Consider the following 22,425-nt stretch of genomic DNA (forward strand, 5'->3'; position numbering starts at 1 on the left):
CCTATGCAATACAGTAATGAAGTATGTTGATGTATAAGTAACAAAAGAAGCTCCACAATTCACCAAAATGCATGTGGCTTTTATACAGTTTTCTTCATTTTGTGTTCCCTTTTCCTAGAACAAGGTCACCTTGGTTTACATACTGTTCCCATGAAGGTGCAGGTGGTTGAGATGTTACCTCCACAACCCAAGCAGTTTTTGTTATGTATAAAAAGTGTTTTCCTGTTGGTTTGGAGTTCTTTGTAGCTAATGCTGTGTAGGAGAACTGTAACATGGATGGTAGCTACTACTGGTTGAGCATACCACCCTGTTGTTTACGTGCAGAGTGGATAAAAATACATGACTTTTAGGATCAAATCGATTTAAATCATAATTTAAATGTTTTAAAAAATAACAATTTTATTTAAACCATTTTTAAAAAAATTAAATCAAATCCACCCTGCTTCCATGCCTTGTGTAATGTTTCTGTACAGATACCTGATCATGAAGGCTACAAACCAGCCTGTCCCTCAGCAAGGTGTCCAAAATGTCCTCAAAACCACAGTGCTTTGACAAATGATACAGTTCTGCCATTTCATCTGACACAGACATTCCAGGCCAGTGTGAGAAACTGTTAACTTTAAAGCACTGCACAGTCTTTGATGGCATAAAAGTGTGACAATTTGAGATGATTTGAGACCTTTCCAATTAGTACCTCAAAGGATCTGACACTGGCTTTTTTTCCAGGTGCTACCAAGCTGCTAATCAAGCCAGATGTCTTTCTTCCTCAAGCACTCAGCAAAACTGCATGTGTTCCGCTATGATCATCACTATAATTAGAAACAAAGAACTTAAGATGTCTGTATTTTGCAATTTGTCTTTCCCAATGGTTCTCACTGCCTTCCTCTGTGTGGGAGGGTGCATGCATGTGGGTGCCCCAGGATAACCCTCCATGCATCTGACAAAGTGGGCTGTCGCAGTGCATGGAAGTTTATGACAGCAATTAATTTGCTAGGGCTTAAGTTGCCAGCAAGCTATATGCTGTTTTTGTAATGCTTTAGAGTCACCTCCTGTTTTTCAGAGAAGGGACAAAGAGAAAACCCTAAGTAGCAGTGCCTGGTAAGAAAGGCATCTGGTTGAGATCCCTGTCTGTGGGCTTGCCATGGACATCTTTTCACAGAGACAGCCAGGGATAATGTGTTTGGCCTTTGCCCATCCCTGAATGAAAAGAAATAGAGAGGATGCACAAAGGGATCCCCTTCATGGGTTGCTGCCTTGTTATGGTGAAGGGGCTTGAGTAACTCAGAGAAGCTGTGGGCTATGTCGTGCAGGGACACCCAAGACGGACCGGTCATAGTGGAGAGTTCTGACTAAAGGCAATCCACCTGGAGTAGGAATTGGAAATGCCACTCCAGTATCTTTGCCAAGAATACCCCATGATCAGAACCAAAAGGCTAAAAGATATGACACTAGAAGATGGGACCCTCAGGTCGGAAGGCATCCAACATGCTACCGAGGAAGAGCGAAGGACAAGTACAAGTTGCTCCAGAGCTAATGAAGTGGTTGGGCCAAAGCCAAAAGGACGCTCAGCTGTGGACGTGCCTGGAAGTGAAAGGAAAATCCAATGCTGCAAAGAAAAATACTGCATAGGAACCTGGAATGTAAGATCTATGAACATTGGGAAGCTGGAGGTGGTCAAACAGGAGATGGGAAGAATAAACATCGACATCCTGGGCATCAGGACACAACTAAATGACTAAACAACAACAACAACAAAAGGATCAGGAAGCTTCGCACACACAGAGACACACACATCAACACATTGGATTGAAAAAGAATCAGCCCTTGTCAGTTCACCCAACAGTAAATTATTATAAGAGTTGTTGTCCAACAAAAGTTGGAAGATTGTAGTTGCCAACCTCTGCTTCAAAGATATTGTTTGTTATAGCACAAGACTTCTGGATTATTCTTGAATTAAAACTAAGTGTGTGGGGGTGGATCCAGATTGGATTACTGTATGTGGCAGCTGGAGATTTAATCCTTGTCTCCCCAGCATAATCTTGACCCAGCCCCGCAGGACAGGAAATTCTAAACATGTGTGTGTGTGTGTGTGTGTGTGTGTGTGTGTGTGTGTGTGTGTGTGTGTGTGTGTGTGTGTGTGTGTGTGTGTGTGTGTGTGTGTGTGTGTGTGTGTGTGTGTGTGTGTGTGTGTGTGTGTGTGTGTGTGTTTTTAAGAAAAAGCAAAAACAATCCCTTGGAATGGAGAGCTTTACTGTATTTAACAAAAATGTCTTTTGGCCATTGCAGTGTGTTCTTGATCCTGCCTCCCCCAATCATGATGAAAAAACTACCTTATTTTCTCTCACTTCACCATATCCTTCTACTCTTAAGTTATCTCTTTTCTATCCCATAATAATTCAACTATTTTATACTCTTATCTCTTCCTATACCCACCTGTTGGCTGTGGCACGTGGAAGGAAGGAGGATGTCATGCTATTCTTTGACTGTATAATGTCATGGCTGCGTTCTGCATCTGAATATGAAGAATAGAGCATAACTCTAGAAAAAAATGTTGTTAAGCTTCAAATTATTAATATTATATATTTTCAATGGAAAGCACCAGAAGAGTGAAGAAAATGGGGGCAAACATCCCTGTCACTGTCAACTGTCAGTCAGGATGGGTCATATGAACAGCAAATCTGAATTATAGGCTTAGCAGAAGGTTATCTGGTTGCTATACAGCAAGAAGAATGTGACTCCAGCTCTACTAAATCTGTCTATTACAGATAAAGTTGCATCAGAAAAGTAGGTAGTGTTTGAACAGGAAAAGGCAAGCTGATAAATTCCAGTGATTAAGCACTACCATGGATTAGAGTTCTTTTTTTGACTTGTGTCCTGTGTGTCGGAATCAAATAAGCATTTATGTTGAAAATTGTTGAAAACAGGCACTTTTGGTTCAGAGAAATACAAAGGAATGGTAGCATAAAGCAACGGAGGGCTTTTCAAGATGGAGCATTTTCTTTCTCCCTCGGAAACTTCTGTTGCTTAGTGACACAGGGCTTACTAGTATTTCCATCGAAACTTCTTCTTAAGAAGACCTTTCTCTTCTCTTTGTGAACTCTGCTTCTCGTTAAGGGATCTTTAAGTAATCATTTCATTTAATTTTATTTGTACTAATGGGAAGATTCCAACTGGGGCTTCCATGATGCATGTGTGGAATGCTAAACTATAACCCCAGGGCAACTGATACTAATTACATTATATTTTCAGGAGGAAAACAAAGGAAGTTAAAAGTCACAGGAGAAAAAAATTCCTGGATGAAGCAAGATAATTGTAAAATCACAGGGATGAGGTGAATAAAATGCTGATCACACCAGTGCAGAGGAAATTCTTTGGCTGAAAAAACACAGAGACTATTGAAATAACATAGCCTGGGTGAGATCTGGTATCCTCCAGGTGAGTTGGACTGCAATTCTCACAGTGGAATGAGCAGCAGGTTGGACATCTCGGCTTATTAAAAAATGAACTAACCCTTACTGAAGAACAATTACATTTTTAGTTGTAGCTATTATGTTATTACAGAGGGACGTGGTGGCGCTGCGGGCCAAACCGCAGAAGCTTGTGCTCCAGGGTCAGAAGACCAAGCAGTCGTAAGATCGAATCCACGCGACGGAGTGAGCACCCGTCGCTTGTCCCAGCTCCCGCCAACCTAGCGGTTCGAAAGCATGCAAATGCAAGTAGATCAATAGGGACCACCTCGGTGGGAAGGTAACAGCGTTCTGTGTCTAAGTCGCACTGGCCATGTTACCACGGAAGATTGTCTTCGGACAAACGCTGGCTCTAATGGCTTGGAAACGGGGATGAGCACCGCCCCCTAGAGTCGAACAAGACTGGACAAAAATTGTCAAGGGGAACCTTTACCTTTACTATTATGTTATTACATTTCTGATTCTGTCTTCCTTCAAGAATAGCATACAGAACCCCCTCCCCTTTTATTCATATAACAACCCTGCAAGGTAAAGCGGCACATCTGAAATATGCACAGATTAAAACAAAACAAGCAAAGACAGATACTACAATGGGAGGTCTGTTTGTTCTTTTCCTGTGCAAACTACAGGCATGGAATGGATCAGAACCAGAGCAGGAAGCAACAGCTTACAGCTCTTGTTATCCCCAGGGTAAGGGTTCCAGTCCATATTGGGTCCCCCACACTTTGAGTATGTGCAGATGGGCATATATTGGACCACTTTTAGTGCAGTCTGCTTCAAATCAAATTACAGCATCCACAGATATTTTGACTTAGAATGATCCATCCTGCCGCTTTTTACAGCTGTCTTGCTCATTTTTGGCAAAAAGTTCGGGATACAGAGTTTTGGGGCACAATTAAGAGTGTTTCTAATTATCCCATCCTGTAGCCTGTGTGGATGGTTAGTTCACACACAAATGGAGCTGTGGGTGGTGTTATCTGAGGTAACAACTCTATGATGTATTTGATGGACAGTGGCTTTGAAACGGATGACAGGGAACAACCCCCCCTTCTATTTTTATCAGCTCTACCATTTTAAATTTTTTTCACATATTTTTCTATTGATGCAGCACTGTTCTTGATAAATGAGATACATTGACACAATTATGTGTACCATGCATTGCTGTTTCGCTATGTCACTTTTTAAACAACAAAATAAAAGAAAGTCACTGCAACCTGCTGTATGATGGCTATAGGAAAAGGAAGGGAAGGAGGCAAAGGGGAGTGTCATTAATTGAAAGGAGGACAATTGGAGGGATCCAAAGACCAGTCTGGACCCTTCTCAGGAGAAGAAACATCCATCAGTATGAACGGAAAGATTGCTCAAATGAGAGGTAAAACAGATTACACTAAAGATAAGAACATTTTAAGTATGAACCAAACCCTTCCAACTTCCTCTGTCTGGACATGTCTTTAGTGGTGGCTGTTACCCATTATGACTGGCAAAGCAGAAAGTACAGTAACCAGTGGAGAGCAGAGAAATGAGCAGAAGTGAGCATTCTTCCCTCCCACCTCATACACACACATACAGAGAGAGAGAGAGAGAGAGAAACTGATGCAGGCAAGAAATCATTCACACTTGGACAGACTTATGGAAGTGTTCTGCCTCTGACTAGGAAGCAGGCAGAAACGGGATAGCTGGGTGCAATCTGAGTATCCCGGTTGCTCTAGATGTTGAGCTGCCACTGTTCACACTTACTAGTGAGCAAGAGAAAAGGACTTAGTTTACACTGTGCAGTGTAGGCAATGTGTAATTTGTTCTCACACTCCTTAATTTAAAGAACTCCATAAATATTTTACTCATAGAAATCAATACTGGAACATTCAAAGCAAAGAAATTCTGTTAACCAACTCTGTAATGCAAAAATGTTGTCTTCTTTTGTAAAAAAAAAAAAATTGTTTCTCGACACAGTGGTCAAAAGTTGTAAGATTACAGAACAATTGTACCCTCTAGTCCACTTAGAAAGAAATGTAAACTTACTTGAATATTTAGCCGTGCTCTGTGGGCCCCAAGGCCATATCGCTTTACTGTAGAGGCATGGAGCTGAAAGTCAGTAATTTTTAATGTTTCAAGACCCAGGGGAGGGCAACCTGGAAAACAATTTTAAACTGTGAAAACCACCACACAAAATACTGTATAGGAATCACTATATTTGCCACTGAATCTGTATACAAATCTGCTCAGAATATACCATTTATATGGTCACAGCCTCACTCATACACACACACACAAATGCATTGTCAGAATTTTATGACAGATGGTATGATATAGCTTTTTAACTTCTTTTGATTAGATTTTACTATGCCACTATACTTCCCAGATTCATGAATTTAATTTAAAACCTCAAATCTTTAAACATTCTCTTCCTCTTTCAGTGGACCTAATTTATGTAGGCTTAAACTGAAAATGTTCATTATAGCCAAAACATTTCCGTTTCCTTCATTTGCAGTCCTTCATCCCATGGCTTTTGGGCCAAGTCAGGAAGTGAAAAGCAAGACTGCAAATGGAATGCTTCAGGCGGTTGAAAACCTTTGTTTCTGGTTCATCCGCTTCCAACCATTAAGTTATCATTTGTCAAAATACCAATAAAATCATTGTTGTGTTCAAAGTAACCTCAACATCTGGCTTCTCTATGGTCAGTTGCCAGGAGTTAGTAACGATTCAAAACTGCGTGTCTTCAGTCTATGCCAATAAAATCTATTTAAAACTGTTGGAAATCTATTTAAAACTGTTGGAAAGTCATTATTAGTTCCGTATGTGGGCCAGTTCTATCAACATCCATTAAAAGTAAATTTATTCTAATTGCAGAATTTTCCAAACAAAGGGATTGAGTCTCTCACTAGACATAGATATGCTGGAGGAAGCACAAAAGATGCAGTTTGAAAAGCTTTTAAATGAAGGATGGGTGTGATGCAATCTGAGGTTTTTGCCCATTTCATTATCCATTATTTTACACAACCACAATAATCATCTCCTGAGGTTATTACACATAATGAAATTTTCTATGAAATAAATTCAGCATCCCTAGAACCAGTCAGACAATACCTCTCTTTGATCTGGTCCACACAAGTACAGAAAATAACAGGAGTCTGCCTGCTCTTTCTGCCCACATGGCATACCTGTCCTGTCTTCATCACCACAGGATGCTGAGTCATATGGCTTGAATATAACCCATGTGTAAACCCATGTTCCACTTTATAGGACTGACCACCAAATTTTATGGAAACACAGATCATGCAAAACTGATAGGTATGCATTAGATTTTTATTAATTGACCATAGGATATGGTTTGGATCAGCATTCAGATAATGGTCCAATTCAGCACAAATCAATTCAGAGGTTGCACTATTTGACTTGAGTCCTGAAGCTGAAGTGATACTCAAAAATCAGAGAAATGCCAATAATTTACCAGATGTGGACAGAGTTGTTGAAATTAGCAGGTTTAGCAAACATAATGAAGAGACTGACAAATTTCATTGAGAGATATATGAAACTCTTTCAGTTTATTAGTAGAAATGGGAACAAAGCATGACACCACAAGTGGTGCTGAGTTGCATCTCCTTCCCCCCACCCCAGGCCAGCTGGTCCACTTACTGGGCTCTGAATGCTGCTGGGGTCTTTCTTTCTTTGGCAGTGGCACTCCAATCCAGGTAGGAGCCCAGCCAGCCTTTCCCCACCTCCCCAGGCAGCCAACCACTCTGGTGAGAAGGTGGGAAAGAGAATGTCCCTGCACAGCGGATGAGTGGGTTGGCTGCCTGGGGAGGTGGGGAATGACTGGCTGGGCTCCTACCTGGATTGGAACACTGCTATCAAAGAAGGACCTCAGCAGCATGCAGAGCCCGGTAAGTGGACCAGTCAGCTTGGGGGAAGGGAGACAGAACTCAGCACCACTTGTGGTGCCATGTTTCATATGAAGCAAGAAGTTCCCATCTCTATTCATTAGTTCTTGGCAGGAGTTCAAATCTGCAGGTGTTTAGTAGATTATTATGAGGGAACCCTTGTATATTGGGAGGGACCTTTCTGGGCAGAGCTTGTGTATCTGTTCAGCACTAACCAATTATTCTGGCCAGCTTTTGAATTAAATGAGAGCCTCACCTCTCCGCTGAGTGTTCAATCCCTCTCATTTGTTGGTTTGTGGCAGTTGTTTTTTGCTGTTGAGCTGTTCAGTTGATTGTTAGTATGCGTGCAGTAAAGAAAGTATATGGAGGTCTGTAATTTCAAGCAACTAAAGAACCTTTTTAGTAAAGGAATGTTTTAGTTCTTTTTACTACAAATGTCTCAGAATGAGTTATAGAGACTTTTAGTGCCAGTTAATGAGAAAGGTGTGGACTATGGAGAGCTTGTACCTAAAGTAGGACCCCCATATCTGCTGGGGATTCATTCAATTACTTGAATTGTCCACTAGATGACACTAGAGACCATGCTATGTATTCTTCACTAATAAGTACATGCATAGCATGGTCTCTGGCCCTAGTGGCTGGTTCTGGTATTACATGTGAAAATAGGTTTTTCTTGTTTTGTTTTTCTTTTTCTTTTTTTCCTAATATTTTCAGAGTGTGGATAAGTGAATCACTGACCCCATGGATAAGCAGGTCCCATTCTATTCTCCTCTGTGGATCTCTGTACTTCCTTTACTATGTAGCAAAAACAGAAGTTTGCCAATAATTCAAAACTCTACAATATTGTTACCATATTTTTCGCTCCATAAGACGCACCTTTCCATAAGACGCACCAATTTTTTAGGAGAAGAAAACAGGAAAATATAATCTGTTTTCTTCACTCCATAAGACGCACAGACTTTCCACCCCCCTGTTTTGTGGGGAAAAAGTGCGTCTTATGGTGCAAAAAATACAGTACATATTAAACATCTCATTCTAGATTCTTCTGGATCAACAATCAGTCTGGCTTCAGGAAGAGTGCTTTCTTCCCACCCTCAGGTGAAATGGTTTTTCCCAATTAGCATGATATCAGGGAACTGGCTAGGCCTGGTCTTGAAGGCCTCTTTCTCAGAAAATAAGCTTCAGGTGTTATCCCTCCTTGTTTTGAAAATCTAGAAGCTGGCTGTTACAGCACTTAACTAGTTTCCCAGGCACTCATAGCCCTGATTTTCAAGACAGATTCCACATTTCCTGTTTTCTCTTTTCGTCATACTGATGGTAATGTTTCCACCCAGATTTCTCTCTGTTCAAAGAGTTTAAGAGCACTTAACAGTATGCTGCTAAAATAATGACAGAAATGTTTCTCAGTAGTCCAACCCCATGTTACTGCATTAACATCTCTAAACGTGGTTGACAAATGTTATTTTCTAAGCTAGCATTCTCTGTAAGAAGAAAACATTCCATTCAGCCCAGTCCTGTGGCTCTTTCCCACCCCACCCCCTAAATATTACCAGTATGTCCCAGAATGTGGAAGAAGGCTGCTAGTATGCATCTTCACTGCATTACTGGTATCATACCAGTTAAGCCTCAGCTAAAGTAAACTGGGAGTTGAAGCTGTATCCAGTAAGGAGTAGCAAAGGGAGCAATGGGGAGAAGCAAGGCTGATTAACCAATCTTGCTAATGACTACATCTTTTCTTCCAGAAATGGGAGCTGTTCGTTTAAACTATGGCTCCACAAATCTGACAGCCAACATGGCCACTAGCTGATTGTAAATGGTTCCCATCTCACTGCTTCCACATCTCACTCCTTTTACATTGTAAGAAATAACCACAGGCAAGAAGTGTCTTTTATTGATTGTGTGTGTTTGCTTTGGGAATTTAATTTGGTTGAAAATTGTGGTGATTCTTTTTAAGCAAATAAAAAAATAGCTACTGAGGAAAACACAGTTTTTGCAACGTGGATGCATCTGTGAAACACTGAATTTTAAACAACCTTGGTTTTAACTTTTTATAATAGCAAGTAACTCCTGAAAAGTGTACCTTGCTATCTCACCAATAACAAAGGGGAGTGTTACACAGAGTGATGTTCCACAGAAGCCAACAATATTGGATTCCATCAACAAACACATGGAAGGACTGTACAAATAGCACCGCAAAATTGCTGGAAATAAAACAGGCTTTTGTTTGCACCTAGATCTGTCAGGATCTGCACAGAGAGGCTTAGAACAAAAAACACTAGTCAAAGTTTATCAGAGATGAACAAGCATTTATTTGGTCACTCCCAAGCAGTCCACGTGTGGTTCACACGCTTGGAGAAGAGAAAAAGGAACAAGCTGCTTTCCCCAGGACATAAAGTGGAGAGAGAGCAAAAGACAGAAGAAGAAGAAGAAAGAAAGCAGGAAGTGATACAACTCAAGCAGAGGGGCCAGTCTATTTAGTCTATGGTACTGAAACCTCTCCCCTTACACTGTCAGCACATGGAACATCAAGTGCTAATGCAAGCAATGTTACATGTTGTTGTTTAGTCGTTAAATCATGTCCGACTCTTCATGACCCCATGGACCAGAGCACACCAGGCCCTTCTGTCTTCCACTTCCTCTCAGAGTTGGGCCAAATTTATGTTGGAAGCTTCAATGACACTGTCCAACCATGTCATCCTCTGTGGTCCCCTTGCCTTCACACTTTCCTAACATCAGGGTCTTTTCCAGGGAGTCTTCTCTTCTCATGAGATGGCCAAAGTACTGGAGCCTCCGCTTCAGGATCTCTCCTCCCAGTGAGCACTAAGGGTTGATTTCCTTCAGAATGGGTAGGTTTGATCTCCTTGCAGGCCAGGGGACTCTCAAGATTAGGTGTTACATACGCCTAACCAAAATCCTTTATCACAAAACAATGGTGAACTACAAAGACTGAATCACAATGCATTTGAATCTTGCCATGTGCCAACAGAATTTTCTGTGCAGAACAAACAGTAAACATTGTTGTTAAACATTTCCATGGACAGCCTTTGTGGGGGTTGGATGAGACTGAACAACGTATTTCATAGAATTGGCATCTTCTACTTTATTTATAGCTGCCGGCAGTTGGGGACTGAATTTTAGCTACATTCTGCTGCCTTGAGGATGAATCTATTCATATGTGTGACATTTACATTTTTCTCTGATGTATATGATATCCTTTCTGTGTTATTCTAGATATCAGCAGTTTGTGCTGAGAGTAGCTCTTATGAAAGTCTTTACAAAGATAGACTATGCAATAACATAGTCCTTCTCCAAATTTCCCTTATCACTGAAACTTCTAATATTTATGTGGTCACATTTATAACAATAGGTTAACAAGTTCCTTGTATGATCCCAAAATATTCTGTTTCTTAAGCAACACCCAAATTCCAATATTAGATAAACACATGAAACTAAACTATGTATTTTTATCTTTCTTGAACCTTGCAGAGAGCAGGTTTCAAGCTCACATCCCAATCAGGGATTTCCTTTGAACCCAGTGCTACCTTTTCCCTGAAAGTAAGTCATGGTCCACCAAGGATTTCTTAGTAACTTAAGCTAGGGACACCATTCAGTTTCAGTGATAGCTTCTGGTTTGAATGATGAAGGAGACCCCAAAATCATGCATCTGAAATACTGAGAGAACAAAGAGTGCCTGAGAGTTCGAGCCAAAACTTGTGATTTAGCACAGTGCCCTTTTAAGGTCAATGACAATATGCCCTTGTGATGTCATTGGACACAGTGTTCAGTAACAAATGCAAAATGATTGAGGGTGTGGACAGACAATATGAAGATGCCATGACTTATTTAAGGGCCACCAAAATACTGCTACCCAGATTCTGCTTCCCAACATCTATTGGAAGAGATCTGTAGTCTGAACACTGAGTGGGGACCATGTGCACTGCTAAAAAAGAAAGGGACACTGTTTTCTCAACCAAAGGTGGTAGAATCTAGGCCTATTAAAAACATATGGGTGATAAGCAGAGATGAGTATGAACCAGCATAGCAGCAGTTCATGATGGTTTGTGGTTTGTCAGTGTCCATGGAACACACCAATTAAAAAAGCACATTTCATGGTTTGTTCAGTTCAGACCCATATCTAAATGAAGAGGGGCTTTCTGTGTAGCTGAAAGAATGAAAACGTTTAGTGTTTCATTTTGATTTGTTAAAGCATGGTTCTCCAAACCGCCCACAAACCAAAGCATAATCCTGCCTGGTTCGTAGGTTTTTTGGTTTGTGGTTGGTTTTATGCCCATGTCTAGTGATGACCAATATGTCACAATGAACTCCCAAACCAGTAAGTTTGAGACTTAGAGAAAGAACTATCTAGTCTCAATCTGAAGGTTTGCAACCCTATGTGGCACACATAAATGATTAGAAAGAAATATGTAGTACACACCTTATGTGCCCTGGGAAGTGCTTTGGGGATAGCACTTCTGCCTTGGTACTAGTGCAACTAGTGCATACACAATGCATGCTAACTCACATAACTGGTATGTATGTGATGAGGAATACTGGCATTAACTAGAAGCAATTTGCTACTACATTTTACACTATTGCTCTAACCTCAGTGTAATCATCCAAAAGGTTTCTGGCCACTAAGTGAGGTGTGGACCAAACATGGTTCCAAGCTTATGGAGCAGTAGTCAAGGAAAGAACACAGTAAGAAGCACAGAACTAGAAGAATGGAAAGAACAATTGCATCTATAGTCAGAAACCAGGGCCAAACAATAGAGAGTAGACAGACTATGGGAAAATTTAGAAGTCAGTAGAAACTTCTGTTGAATCCTGGAATTGATAGGAGACTAGTTTTAAAAAAACTTCAAAAAGGGAAATAACATGAGCTGAACATGAAGCCAAAACAAGGAGAAAAGATCTTTACATTTGAGTTTTAAACAGAAACATGTTTGCAGAATATCAGTCAAGAACAGATCATAATAGTCTAAACAAGAAATAACTAAGGCATGAATTAAAGTCTTAGTAGAAATAACAGAAAGCAAAGGATGAATTCCAGCAATGTTATAAACAGAACAATGACAAGCCCTAACAATAGCCTGAATATGAGGAAACAAAGAGAGAAAGAGACATGGGGATGAATCAAAACTAAAACCAAGACCGCCTGCAGGCTCTATAACATGGATAGTAACATCATCAATAGTTATACAAAATGTGTGTAAAGAAGAATTTTGGATCTGAAGAGTGAGCAACTCAGACTTGGCCAGGGTAAGTTTCAAACAATGATGGAGCATGCAAGCTGAGATATACGGTGGTGGTGGGGAACCAGAAATATAAGTTTGAACATTAGAATCGAAATTTGGGGTAAACGGGTATGAGCAGCCACGCTTTCCTCCTCTTAGCTTTAAGAGCTGAAGGGCATTCTCTCCTTCCTGAACACAGCTGCATCATATTCAGCTCACAGTGACAGAACTTACCACTTAACATTTGTTGAAAGCATTTGTGGAATATATCATTACAGAAGGAAGAGATTTTCCCCCCCTTCCCATCTGCATTATCCCTTTGTATTGATGTCAAAAGAACAGTGAGATAATTATCAGTGTCATTATTCTACTACAAACATGGAATTGTCAAGCCAAACAGTTTGGATATTTACAAAAACTTGACTATTTGTTCATCAGCCTTCCAATTAGTTTAATGCTCCTTTGCTCTTCTGGGTTCCAGCTGTCCATGTAGGTGCCAAACTTCTTTTTATAAAGAAGATGTAGATGAAGCACATTTATGCTGAGCTTCTGTCATTTTGGCAGAGCTGAAAGGAGGAATTTCCAGTTAATCTGTTCTCATGAGATTTCCTGTCCAAGTTTCCAGATTCCGGAGGTTCAGTTAAGCTTTAGATAACATACAAAAAGCTAAAGTGGAAAGTGGTATTTTTGAAATGGCTACTGCTACTATATCTCATCTGAACAATATAATTTTATGATGCTAATAAAGTGGGAACTCAATATATGGAAACATTTCGTGAATAATCTGGATGACATCCAGTATGGCACAAGCAAACTTCTGTTTACACAGCAGGATTTCCCTCCCACTACTCTCTACAAAAATTTCTCCTCCTCTGGAAGGTCCGCTAACACTCTGAAACAGGTTTTGTGTGTGCACGCACGTGCATGCATGTGTATTAGACAGATACAGTAAGAGTTCAGCCCCTAGTTGTAAAACTCTTTCCACCATTATAACCTTTAATCTCCTCACAAAATGTACTTGTAAATCAACAAGCATGCAAACTTCATTTGATTCTTTGTACATCATGGAAGTCCCAGATCTTCTCATCAAAATATTTCTGACAAAAGAAGTTCTAGCAATGGTTAGGGAAGGATGCTGACTCAGATCTAAGAAAACTGCAGCAAAATGTAAGGTATATCTATTAAAAAGGAATTATGTCTATGATGTCCACTAGGGATGGGCAACTGTAGCCCTCCAGAAACTCTCAACTAACAAATCCCACCATCACTTCATGGAATAAAACATAAGACATAAGAAATTTATTTGTCATTGCATTCACAAGTGGGTGCAACGAAATGAGGTGAATAATGGGAGGGATACACTTCAAACGCCACAGCTGCCTACTTGTACTGTCTGGATGTGTCAGTTTCCACTGGTTATCATTCACTTTCATCACATTTCTGTTTTGCTCTAGGCCAGTGATTCCCAGTCTTGGGTTCCCAGATGCTCTTGGACTAAAGCTCCCTGAAGCCTTCACCACTAGCTGTGCTGGCCAGGATTTCTGGGAGCTGTAGTCCAAGAATGTTTGGGTACCCAAGGATGGTAACCACTACTCTAGGCATTCCCCATGAAAGAAGCAAGATGGATGTGTAGTATATATTGAATACACCACTTTTGAACAGTCACACACATAAATCTTCCTTTCTTCCTAACTATATCCTCCTAACAACAATATGCTAGCATCAGCTTTCTGTCACAAAGGTTATGTATTACTAGAGATGGGGGTGTTTGTATTCGTATACGAATACAAATATCCTTGCACAGCTTGACTTAATGAGAGTCCAGCCCCTGGAGCCAGACTGTCCACTTATGTGTCTGGTGGTGTCTGGTGCTCATCCTTTCAATCACTTCCGGAGCACCACTCTCTTCCCAGTCGGCTACCCACTCCACGCAGCCGAGGAGGAAGAGAGTGGAGCCCCAGAAGTGATTGGAAGGATGAGTGAGGTCGCCGTCAGAAGTGTGAGTGGAGACCCTCATTAAGTCCAGCTGCATGGATCCGAATACCCCTATCTCTAGTTATTACCATGTCACTCTGGACAAGGGAAACAGGGAGGCTTACTTAATGTAACCTAATAGATCAGGAAAGGGACGTGGTGGCGCTGCGGGCTAAACCGCAGAAGCCTGTGCTGCAGGGTCAGAAGACCAAGCAGTCGTAAGATCGAATCCACACGACGGAGTGAGCGCCTGTTGCTTGTCCCAGCTCCCGCCAACCTAGCGGTTTGAAAGCATGTAAATGTGAGTAGATAAATAGGGACCACCTCGGTGGGAAGGTAACAGCGTTCCGTGTCTAAGTCGCACTGGCCATGTGACCACGGAAGATTGTCTTCGGACAAAACGCTGGCTCTATGGCTTGGAAACGGGGATGAGCACCACCCCCTAGAGTCGAACACGACTGGACAAACATTGTCAAGGGGAACCTTTACCTTTACCTTAATAGATCAGGAATGGAACCATGACAGAACATTTAGGTTATAGGTGAAGCAGGGGAATGTGCTTATCTGGCAGAACAGCGCCACTGGTCAGAGAAAGGATGCTCAGAAATGTTCTTTGGTGCCCTATATATGGCAAACCAACCTGTTCTGCACCAGACTAATGTACGCATCACAACAAAATTATCCCTGAGATTTTGCATTTCTCCACAAATTGCAGTTCAGGCCCTACGTTGTACAAGGTTTATGTAAAAAATGTAGATTTGATGGGAAAAATGTTTAGAAATGTGCGAGAAAAAGTGGAGAAACTAGGGAGTCCCCAGCTTCAATGAAAGACAGAACCCACCTTTAGGGCATCTGCAACCCATGGATTTTCACAGCTCTTAGCATCTTTTCCTTCCGCCATTGGCTTGATTTTATGAGGGAAGGGATAGAAAGTGTGTATGGCAATGAAATATGGGTGATAGATAGGGAGCAGGGGAAAAAAAGAAAGGATGATATTTGATACTGAAGAATTTGGAAGAGATTTTGGCAGTAGCTTTGCTCACTTTTTGCTCTGAGTATGTCCATCATTGGTTGACTTTACTCATGAATCAATGGCCCTCCATAAGAAAACTTTTCCTTACCTTTGTACTAGCTATCTGAGTTTTTTTAATCACTTAATAATTTGTACAATATTTACAAGTTGTGATTCTCTTGAATTGAAATAAACAGCAGCTGATTAAAGAATGTGTACAGTGGTGCCTCGCTAGACGATGATAATCCGTTCCACTGAAATAGCTGTTTAGCGAAATCATCGTCTAGCAAAAAGCATTTCCCTATTGGAATGCATTGAAACCTGTTTAATGCGTTCCAATGGGAAAGAATCGTCGTTGTCTAGTGAAGATCGGCCATAGGAAAGCCACTTTGCGAACTGCCGATCAGCTGTTTAAACAGCTGTCTTGCGAAGCTTAGGTCCCGAAAACACCCATTTTGCGAGTGCGGAGGGAGCTGTCAAAATCGTCTAGCGTAAATTAGTTTGCGAAGCAGGGACCAAACATTGTCCAGCAAAATTCCCCCATAGGAATCACTGTCTTGCGAATAGCTATAGTGATTGCAAAAAGCCAATGTCTAGCAAAAAACACTGTCATGCGGGGTAACTGTCTAGCAAGGCACCACTGTATTTGTGTTGTTATGTGCTGTCAAGTCAGAATTCACTGATAGACCCTAACAGGGCTTTCAAGGTCAATGAGATATTTTAAGGAGTAGATTTACCAGTTCCACACCCCCAGTGAGTTTTCATGGCTGAGTGGGGATTCTGCACTACACCTCACTGAGTATCACGCATATAAGCATAAACAGAAACAAACATATAGAGATAAACAGAAACAAAAAGTTAGGCAAGGAGGGAGAGAAATAAAGGGAAAGGGAAATTGTTTTAAAAATGTATCTAATATTCCAGTTAATCAAAAGAACAGCATTTCTCTTTCTCCACAGGGTTTACATTTGATTTCTGCCAGCAAAATGTTTCGCATCAGGCTGATTTAATAAATCTTGATTGCCAAACACAGTTAGGAAAATTTCATTCTCATTTTCCATAGAATACTCTAGTGTAATTTTTAAAAGCATGTTTTTTTTTTACACAAGTATATGAACCGAGATGTCTACAAGTAGGTTTTTATGCCCCAGTCAACAGATATGCCAGCTCTAAGATGTTGGCTCATATATTTCCAGACAGCACAGCCAAAATACTGTATGTTCTGCTATTCATTAGCGACTGGAAAGCCAAAATGGAAATAACTCTTTTTAAAAAATCCTTTTTAGTATTTGTGTATACTTACTGTTGTTAGCCTTAATATTGTTTTTTAATGAAATGAACCACCACCACCCCAGTACTAACAAGAAGATACAGACTCTCAATATCAGCAGAGCAGGACTGCAACCACTAGGTAATATTATTTTGACTTTAATCTGACCCCAGTTGGCTAAACCTGGTGAGTTTATTAAATTATCACCCCAGTTCCCAGATGGAGGACTCGGGTTTTCTGAGTCACCTCCTTTCTCCCTGGCCAAGCAGAGACATGTCCATTTCAAAGAAAGGCCAAATGGGAAGGGGTGTGTGCGCATGGACGGTGGTGCCTTGAAAAACCAGGGCGTAATATCCAGATGCCCCAGTTGTAACTTTAAGACAATGACTCTAATGATGCCTGCATCTTTCCTGATTTACATCTAAGAAATATCTGCCTGCCACAACCCATCTTGCCATGAACTTTTAAATGTTAAGGTCTTCACACTGGTACATGCCTGCTGAAGTGGTTTTTGTCCACAAAATCTTGTGGTTTTTTAGTAGTCTATAAAGGTATCGCCTATTCTTGCCTTTGTATTTTCTGTTAATGATGTAAGCCACCTCGGTTCCTTTTAAGGAGAAAGGTGAGCAAAAATTATTTTAAATAAATAAATAAATCAAATAAAACTCACACACTATTGCTCAAATATAACTCAAATTAGGTAACCACATTTGGTCAGGTACTGATCCGTTTCTTACTTATTATATGGTTACAATTTTAACCCAGTTAATTCTCTAGGTCTCTCAACAATTTTATAGCAGCGAAACACCCACTTGAACCAGCTGCCTGAATTGGGAATATGTGGGTTAACATTATGGTACTTTTACTCAGCTAAATAAGTATTTTCAGAAGGTGCTCCTGAGAGACCTCTCCTTGATTTCTTGGTATTTCCAAGGGTCAGTCTTGTGCCCATCACTGCTCAGAATTTACATGAAACTACTAAGTAAGATTTAGTGTTCAGTAGTTTAAATCTAACATTGCACTGGTGTTACAATGAAACTTATTTCCCATTTTCACCACAGCACTCTTTAGAGGGAATTGAACATTAGTTTCCCAGCCTTCCAAAGCAGATTCGGTGGTACACAGAACAGCTGCAGTGAGAAAACTCCAACTCCTCAAACTGCTGACATTTGTTGTATCATCATTAATTTGATCTCATTTTTTTGATCAGGTCACCTCCCTGATAGACAGAGGGAATGCTGTAGACATAGTATATCTTGACTTCAGCAAAGCTTTTGACAAAGTGCCCCATGATATTCTAATTAGCAAACTAACTAGGTGTGGGCTGGACAGATTAATATCAGGTGGACACACAATTGGCTACAGAATCGTGCTCAGAGGGTGATGATCCTTCTCTAACTGGGAGGAAGTAACTAGTGGGGTACCCCAAGGCTCAGTCCTGGGCCCAGTACTCAGTATTTTTATTAATAACGTGGATGAGGGAGTGCAGGGAATGCTTTGCAGATGATACCAAATTGGGCGGAATAGCTAATACCCTAGAAAACAGAAACAAAATTAAAAATGACCTTGATAGGATGGAGCACTGGGCCAAAAGCAACAGAATGAAATTCAACAGGGATAGGTGCAAAGTACTGCACTGTGGAAAAAGAAAACAATTGCACAGTTATAAGATGGGGGATACCTGGCTCAGCAAAACTACAAGTGAAAAGGATCTTGAAATTGTTGTGAATCACAAGCTAAATATGAGCCAACAGTGTGATGTGGCTACAAAAAAGGCTAATACTATTTTAGGCTGCATTAATGGAAGTATAGTTTCCAAATAGTGAGGTGCTAGTCCCCCTCTATTCAGCACTGGTTATGCCTCACCTTGAGTATTGTGTCCAGTTCTGGACACCACACTTCAAGAAGGATGCTAACAAATTGGAACAAGTTCAGAGGAAAGCGACAAGGATGATCAGGGGGCTGGAAACCAAGCCTTATGAGGAAAGGCTAAAAGAACTGGGCATGTTTAGCCTTAAGAAGGCTGAGGGGTGATAGGATAGTACTTTTCAAATTTTTGAAAGGTTGTCATACAGAGGAGGGGCAAGATCCGTTCTCGATCATCCTAGACTGCAAGACACGCAACAATGGGCTCAAGTTAAAGGAAGCCAGATTTTGATTGAATATCAGGAAAAACTTCCTAACTGTTAGAGCAGTATGACAGTGGAACCAGTTACCTCAGGAGTTGGGGAGTGGTCCAACACTGGAAGCATTCAAGAAAAATTTAGATAATCACCTAGCAGATAAGCTTTGATTGTATTCCTGCACTGATCAGGGGGCTGGACTTGATGGCCTTGTAGGCCCCTTCCAACTTCATTTTTCTATGATTCTGTCAGGAGACATTCCATGCTGGATACTAGCCAGTATCACCAATATTTCAAGGATAAGAACATCTATTTCCTTTCCATTGGTCCCAGATGGGTATGTTTAATCAGTGGCTGGTCATAGCACTGGACTGGATGAGAGAGAGATTCAGTGCAGGTAAGATGGAGCTTTCCTTGGTCCAATATTGTGGTGTTCAGACAGTCCTAAATGAGGATAGACTGCCCTGTTTGTCATTTGAAGGAAAAAGTGTTTAAGGAAATTTGAAGGGGACAAGGCATCATTCATGGGACAGAATAGCTTTTACCAGCTTTTGCTGATTCGATAAATATTGATTTGTTTGTTTGTTCATTTTATTGTTTATACCTTTACCCCAATCATTTAATGGGCAAGTCACTACTCCAGGGTGCTTCCAGGAAATAACAAAAATGTACAAAACAACATTTTTTTTAAAAAAATTAGGCATATAAAAACAAAAACCCATTTGGCAAACCAAGGGATAAACTTGCAGAATCTCAGTACAAATTTCATATTGCAAAGGGGTGAGGTTTGTAAAGGCCTGGGTAAAAAGTCTTTCAAATATATATACTGTATATTTTGAAAGAATAAGGAAAAAGTTAGTATTCATACTGTTCCTTAAGAGAGGAAACATCTGTCTTAGTAGGTGCAATACTTGATAAATCTTTTTCAGGATCTGTTACTTTAAAATCAGGCAACTCCAGTCTCTTTGCTTCCCTGCATTTTTTTTCTCAACCTGCTTAGCAAAAGAAATCTCATCAGGTATGGAGAACAGGAGGAGGCGTGTATGTGTTAATAATAATTCAGAACAAAATGTTAATATGGCAAGATTTTCAAGGATTAAATCCTATGCACAGCTGCATTCAACTGAGCTCATTTTTCACTCAAGACATCCCAGATGTGGGGGCTACTAACATAGCAGAAAAACATTCCTGATCACCTTGAAGCATTAAGATGAAGTCAACATATAGTGAGGGGAAGCTGTAGCTCCATAGGTTTCATTATTTTCTCCCCTCCATCCAGTCAATAAAAGTAAATGTTTGAACTATTGCTTCAATTGTAATTGAATCTGATAAACATTTCAACAAGAAACACCAAACAAAGCAAAAGAAGAAGAAGAAAAGACTAACTGCTATATTTTACTGTAAGCTTTTGTAGAATTACATAAAATGTAAGAGTGAGAATACAGACAGAAAACTGTTAGTCTCTATATTATGGCTGATAAAATGGGCATGTGCCATGAAAGCTTGCATTAAAATATAGAAGTTAGTTTTTAAGGTGCCACAATGTGTTTTTCGTTTGTTTTCGTTCTCTGTTTCTTGTTGAAATGCTTACACAGACTACCATGGCTACAACTTCGAAAACTACAACTGATAAGATTAGATTTTCTTCAGTTCTCAGATATCCCAACTACCTCTCTGTCTCAAATAGTTTATTGGTACTGAGCCCAAAGGTATGTCAAGACTCCAGAAGGTCATTAGGACATTCTTCCAATATTGGTCGGCCATATTGGTCGGCCATATTCAGATGCCAAAAATAGCTTTCAAATGGCTTCTTTTTCTCAATGCAGACTACATTTCCCCCTGCCCCAGACTCATAAATAAATGAGTGTCTGCAAAGAAATTTTACCATTTACCATTTCTAGGAAGCTTTTGTATGTCAGAGCAGAAGGCCTTGCAACTCCCTGGAAGGTGAAATATGGGGTCATGATACAGAGCATTAACTGTGCCAGCCAGGATGCAACATATCAGGCTGATTACTTTAAAAAGACAAAGGGGGGGGCACGAAGAACTCCAGTCATCCATGGTTTTGATTTTTCCAGTTCTACAATAAATGCTCACTTTAACAAGATGCCTTTTGATTCTATTTGACATGTAATGAATAGTCTGAACTGAAACCTCCAGTCTTAGTTCAGAGCACTGGTTCTTAACCTTGGGTTACTCAAGAGTTTTGGACTGCAACTCCCAGAAGCCTTCACCACCAACTGTGCTGGCTGGGGTTTCTGGCAGTTACAGTTCAAAAACATCTGAGTAACAAAGGTTAAGAACCACTGGTTTAGAGCAAGCTTAGAAGCTTTTTAAGAGGTTTTGGGCAAACATGATTCCAGATGAAAATGTTATGCTTCCAGTTCACCTCATTCCATTTTATTTTCTTCATCATAAAGCAATGGCTTCTCCACTCTTATGCTACTGCACAGGGCCCACGATAACAGAAAGTTCATTTTCCTGTGTTGTATTTTTAACATCTTTTTATATATTCCCCATATATATATATATATATATTCCCCAAAGCCTACTTTCCTATAAGATTCTTTTCACTCATGTAACAGTGGTGCCTATTTTCTCCACAGCATAGACAATCTAGTGTGATGTAGAACTTGGACTGGATTATTAAGACTGGGACTTGGGAAATCTGGGTTCAAGTCCACAATGTGTCATGAAATTCACAGAATGACTCTGGAGCTCTCTCTCTCTCAGCTTGATCTACCTCACAGGGTGTTTTGAGGGGAAAACAGGGAAGGGAACAGCCATGTATGGTGCTTTAAACCACTGGTTCTTAACCTTGGGTTACTCAGGAGTTTTGGACTGCAACTCCCAGAAGCCTTCACCACCAGCTGTCCTGACTGGGGTTTCTGGGAGTTGCAGTTCAAAAGCATCCGAGTAACAAAGGTTAAGAACCACTGCTTTAAACCAGTGGTTCTTAACCTTGGGTTATTCAGGTGTTTTTGGACTGCAACTCCCAGAAGCCTTCACCACCAGCTGTGCTGGCTGGGGTTTCTGGGAGTTGCAGTTCAAAAACACCTGAGCAACCCAAGGTTAAGAACCACTGCTTTAAACTCACTGGTTGAAAAACAGGATAGACAAATGACAAACAACTAACTGAATAAATGTTGTCCAATTCCGCTAATGAAGCAGCACTAGAAAACAGGCGTTTTGTGATACTTGAAAGATTCTTCCTCCAGGCAGTACTTTTATTATGATCAAATATAAATCTATACAATATGTAAGCCTTCAGATTCTCTAAAACTCTTCATCAGATGGTAAACATTAGAGAGAGGGATGGAAAGGGTGGAAGACCAGAAAGTTGGGTAGGCATTTTAAGCCTTAGAGAACTGCAATTAAATTCATTCCCAAGATGGGGAGTAGTGGCTTGGGTCTGCAGGTTATGCAGGTATCACATGATCTCTAGCAAAAGCAAAACAAAAAAATAA

The 22,425-nt window shown here is 40.5% G+C and overlaps 1 protein-coding gene across 1 annotated transcript in view; it reads right to left on the reverse strand.

Annotated features, from left to right (window-relative positions):
• Positions 1–22,425, reverse strand: part of CPXM2 (carboxypeptidase X, M14 family member 2) — a 119,433-nt gene that overhangs the window by 81,050 nt on the left and 15,958 nt on the right. The window contains exon 3 of the mRNA XM_072995429.2: positions 5,487–5,596. Coding sequence (XP_072851530.2) covers positions 5,487–5,596 — 110 coding nt within the window. The remainder of the gene's footprint in view (positions 1–5,486; positions 5,597–22,425) is intronic.

The sequence above is a fragment of the Pogona vitticeps genome, chromosome 3 (genome assembly GCF_051106095.1).
Source record: "Pogona vitticeps strain Pit_001003342236 chromosome 3, PviZW2.1, whole genome shotgun sequence".
Classification (NCBI taxonomy): Eukaryota; Metazoa; Chordata; class Lepidosauria; order Squamata; family Agamidae; genus Pogona; species Pogona vitticeps.